General features: G+C 52.2%; 1 protein-coding gene across 1 annotated transcript; it reads right to left on the reverse strand.

Annotated features, from left to right (window-relative positions):
• Positions 1-613: 613 nt before the first annotated feature.
• On the reverse strand, positions 614-1,510 carry LOC119405443 (uncharacterized protein K02A2.6-like). The gene has a single exon (XM_037672279.1). The coding sequence runs from the start codon at positions 1,508-1,510 to the stop codon at positions 614-616; it is 897 nt and encodes a 298-aa protein (XP_037528207.1).
• Positions 1,511-5,189: the final 3,679 nt, after the last annotated feature.

A 5,189-nucleotide genomic window follows, 5' to 3' on the forward strand; every position in this document is an offset into this window, starting at 1 on the left:
TGTAGAACATCACATCCCTCCCCTCTTAGATGGAGTCCCCGTAGCGGTCTGGGGGCTGGCGATGTCGTTGCGGACGTGATGCCGTTGTCGTGTCCGGCTGCGTCTCTGGTTGTTGTGGCCCTGGCTCTTCTGTTAGGCTGAACCCTGATGAAACAGGGGAATCTGCTGGTGGATCCAGCGTGTACGGGGCCGGCACGGTAGCTTGCCGAGTTGTTGCGAGTTGCTCTCCGTGCTCGCTTTCTATGCGGCTTTCCGCCTGACTCTTCTCGACACCGGGTTTTATGTGGTTTAGGTGCCTTCGAAACGTTCCCGTTTCACATTTAATCATCCAAGACCTGTGTCCGAGCCTCTCCATCACCATTCCCTCCATCCATGCAGGGCTCCCGATGAAATTCCGGATGAATACTGACTGCCCCACAGAAATTTCCCTCGCGGAGTTGCAGCCCCTGGTGTTCGAGGGTGCTTCCTCAGGCGGCTGGGGCTGGAGTTTTGTGAGCGCGGTGACCATGTCGCGCCCGAACATTAATGCGGCTGGTGTTTTGCCCGCTGCCGTTGATACGGTGCTGTGCTGCTTAAGTAGGAACCGCGCCAGCCTGCATGCAAACGTTCCTGTTTATTTCTTGGCTAACGCCTGTTTTGTTTCGGACACCATCCTCTCTGCCTGGCCATTAGTGGCGGGATGGTAGGGGGCGCTTGTGACATGTGTAACCCCGTTCTTCTTTAAAAACTCCTCAAATTCTGAGGAAACAAAAGACGGGCCATTGTCCGTCACTAGCTTTTTGGGGAGCCCAAACGTTGCGAAAAGGTTTCGCATTTCCTCGATCAATGTGGTAATCTGGATGTTGCGCATGCAGCGCACCTCCAGCCACTTGGTGTACGCATCGACCACCACTAGCAACATCCTCCCCTCCACAGGGCCAGCAAAGTCCGCATGAATGGTGTGCCAAGGTGTCGTTGCGCGCTCCCACTGAGGCATAGGTGCCTTCCCTGGTGCCTTTGGGTGCTGGCGACATATTACACAGTTCCTTGCCACCTCTTCAATATCGCTGTCAACACCTGGCCACCAAAAGTAACTTCTAGCGCAGGCTTTCATGGCGACAAATCCTCTGTGGTTTTCGTGGGCCAGGCCCAACACGCACTTTCTCGCTTTTGCAGGAATGACCACCCTGCAGCCCCTAATAAGGCAGCCCTCCTGAATAGAGAGTTCGGCCCCGAGCTTTCTGTATGCTGCAAACTCTTCATTGGCAAGCTTGCGCAATTCGCCGCTTCCGACAGCTGCCTTCACTCGAGACAACACTGGGTCTTGTCGGGTCATTTCAGCAAGTTGGTTTGGTGCTAGTTCAAGGCTTGGCGTGGAAACCAACATGAGCACGTCTCCTGGCGGATAAGGGTCATCGACCTGTGCTGGCAGTGGGAGTCTGCTGAGAGCGTCTGCGTTTTGGTGTTTTTGGCCTGGTCTGTACACCAAATTGTAATCATAGGTGGCTAGCTTGAGGCACCAGCGAGTCATTCTAGGCGATAGTACCGACGGCACTTGTTTCTTTTCGCCCATGATACCCATCAGTGGTTGATGGTCTATCATTATAGTTACGTGCCGACCAGCGATGTACTTGTGAAAATGGCTGACACCGTATACTATCGCCAATCCTTCTTTTTCAAGCTGGGAATAGTTCTTTTCCGCGCTTCCCAATGTTCGCGAAGCGAATGCTATGGGTGCCTCTCGGCCAAGAGCGTCTTCCTGAGCCAGCACCGCACCGATACCGTACGGTGACGCGTCTACGGACAAAAGAAGGGGCTTGGTTTCATCGTAATGAGCCAGTACTGTGCAAGTGCGGACCATACGTTTCAGTTCCTCGAAGGCGGTTTGGTGCTCCGATTTCCATTTCCAGGGCGTATTTTTCTCTAATAGTTTGTACAGCTTGGCTGCGACATTTGCCCTGTTCCTTAAAAAGCGGTCGTAAAAAGATATCTACCCAAGAAAAGCTCGGAGAGATGTTCTGTCAGTTGGTTGTGGTGCCCGAAGTATGGCCTCGATTTTGCTCTCGGTGGCGTGCACCCCATTGGCGTCAATTCGGTGTCCCAGGAATTCCACTGACGTGATGCCAAAGTGGCACTTATCCTTCTTGAGGCGTAGGCCTCTCTCGCTTAGCCTTTTTAAAACCTGGTCAAGACGATGTGCGTGCTCAGAAGCATCTTTCCCGCTGATAATAATATCATCAAGGTAAACACTCACCCCGGGAATTCCGGCCAGTGTTACCTCCATCATGCGCTGGAAGATGGCAGGTGCGGCGGATACTCCGAACGGGAGCCGATTCACTTTAAACAGTCCCTTGGTCGTGTTCACTGTGAGGAGCGCTGCTCTTTCGTCGTCGACTTTCAGCTGTTGGTAGGCTTGGTACAAATCCAACGTCGAGAAGAGGGTTCCGCCGCGCAAATTCGCGAACACCTCCGCTGTAGTTGGAAGAGGGTAGGAGGCCTTCTTCGCCGCTGCGTTAACAGTGCTCCTGTAGTCACCACACACACGCAATGTTCCATCATTTTTCCGAACGAGGACCAGTGGTGTCGCCCAGTTTGAATGCTGTATCGGTGAGAGGATGCCCTGATGTTGCAAGCGATCAAGTTCATCTTCCATAGGCCCTTGCAGGGCAAGAGGCACAGGACAAGCCTTACAAAACTTGGGGCTTGCGTCTTCTTCCAATTCCAGGTGAATCAAGGGGCTTTGTAGCCGTCAATGTCCTCTCTGAACACGTCTGGGTGTCGAGAGATGACTTCCCTGATCTCATCTGTTGGATGTTCCAAATGGTTGATTCCGTGGACCTGGATATGGAGAGGCGCGAACCAGTCCCGTCCCAAGAGGTTGCATCCAGCTCCTTTCATCACCAGCAACGGTAGCACGCAATCGTCGGACTTAAACTTCACCCGAACATGTGCGGTTCCCAGAACACGCAGTTCTTCTCCCGACCAAGTGCGCAAGTCGAGTGGCTCCCTTGAAAGTTGGGGTGCGTTCCTTGGCCATGCTTTGTGGTAGGTCTCCTCGCTTATCAGGGAGCGTGCGGCACCCGTGTCCACTTCAAATTGCAGAGATTTTCGCTCTACTTCTACGTCTACCAGGAACTTGGGGCAGTGTGTGCGCCCATTTACTGCATGCAGCTCGTACGTCGAATCACTGCTTACAGTTTCATCATACGGTAGGGGGTTGACACTGTGCGTTTGTTGCCTGGTGTGTGCACGTGCTTCCTTTTCTTGCTTCTTGCGTGCAATGCAGGCATCTCCGATATGGCCCACTTTGGCGCAAAAGCGGCACTCTGCTGTTTTGAATTTGCACGTCGAAGGGTCGTGCCAGCCATCACATTGGTAGCAACGGCGTCGGGAAGGCGTTTTTTTTTTCTTCTTGCTTGTTGGGAGTAGCCTTGTTGATCCCTCCGGAGTTCGTTGCCGCTTTGATTCCCCGCTGCTGCCTTGACGCACTCTTCGCTGATAGGGCTATATCCAAAGCACGTTGGAAGGTCAGCTCCTTTTCTGCAAAGAGGCGCTGTTGGAGATGTTCGTCGCGGATGCCGCAAACGAATCTGTCTCGCAGCATTACGTCCTGTGGCAGCATTAGGGAGTTTTAGCTTGTAACGTATACTTCTTTACGTTACCGTGTTACCGGATACCGGATGGAATCTGCGCATGCGCGAACCTTTACGGAACGTAAAGGTTTACGGAACGTAAACTACTCGCTGGATAGGCTTTACGTTTACGGCCCTATCTCGCAAATCCACCTTCGTTCGTGGCTACTCGCGATATCCGCTTCGCGGAGACTCCAGCCGCCGAGTCAAAATAAGCCGAAGTGCGAGCGCCACTTACGATCACCTTATTTCAGCCGGATTACCGAGGCTAGAGCGACCTAGAATACCGAATCCGCAAACGTGAGAGGCCTAAAGACGCTGACAGGCTGGATAGGTGGCGCCATCTAGCGGGGCCATGGTGTACCAGGCAAGCACAAAATTGTTATTGCAGAAACATCGGGCGTTCTACTTCCAATGTAAATGCCTTGCAGCGGCATAATTACGAATGAGTTGTCTTTTTAATCATTTTTCCCCCTCAAGAACACTAAGCGAAAACAAACGTGTTCATGATTGTGGTTGCACGAAGCGTCACAAGATGGCGAAACCATCGTCCGGTAACCCGGTATTGCTACACCTTTTCGTTTATACCGGGATACTGCACACGCTAAAAACCTCTCATGATTTTTCCGCGGCGTAATTCAATATTATCTAAATTAAATGTAGCTTAAATGCAGTTTAAATGCAGTTATCATCACCATTTAGTGGTTTGCGCAAACGTAAGGGTTTACGTACGTACGTAAAGGTTTACGTTTGGGCAGCTAAAAAACTTTACTAAAACTCGAGTTCCGGTAAAACGGTAAACGTAATCCGGTAACTGAGATAACTGATATTTATTCTCCAACCAAAGTTACGAAGACACGTAAAAACCCGACGTTTCGGAACCAGCTCGGTTCCTTCCTCAGGGGGGACTGCGGCGGCTTTTTACGTGTCTTCGTAACTTTGGTTGGAGAATAAATATCAGTTATCTCAGTTTACTTACCCAACCAGACAGACTTCTGTCTAATGTTTACCTTCAATTCAATCCGGTAACGGTAACGTAAAGAAGTATACGTTACAAGCTAAAACTCCCTATTGTTGGGTTCCGTTGTGAAACGGGCTCTTGACTTCCCCCGACGATGGCGATGTTGCAGGCGTAGCCGCTAGCACACCAAAGTTGCAGTCCACTGTCAAACTCCTGAGGGCTGCGACATAGCTGCTGATCGATTCGCCGGGGTTTTGGTCTCTTCGCTGGAACACGTACCGGCCGTAAAGCTCCGGCGGTCTCGGATCGAAATGCCGCTGGAGAAGTGTGACCGGCTCGCTGAAGCTGACCTCTCCAGGGGTTTTCGGCGCGACCAGCGCACACGCAGTCTCGAAGGTGTCCGCGCCGCATAGCGTGAGGAGGAGGGCCCGTTTCTTCTCTTCGTTGCTGATGTCGTTCGCCACAAAGTAGAAGTTGACGCGCTGGATCCATGACGCCCAGGACTTTCCCGAGAAGGGCTCGATGGCGCCGTACATTCCTCCTGTAGCCATGGCACGTAACCTCGAAGCTGCGCTCGCTTCACATCCCATCCTCGTCGCCAGTGTTACGTTGCGGGG

This window comes from Rhipicephalus sanguineus, chromosome 9 (genome assembly GCF_013339695.2).
Source record: "Rhipicephalus sanguineus isolate Rsan-2018 chromosome 9, BIME_Rsan_1.4, whole genome shotgun sequence".
NCBI classification, from domain to species: Eukaryota; Metazoa; Arthropoda; class Arachnida; order Ixodida; family Ixodidae; genus Rhipicephalus; species Rhipicephalus sanguineus.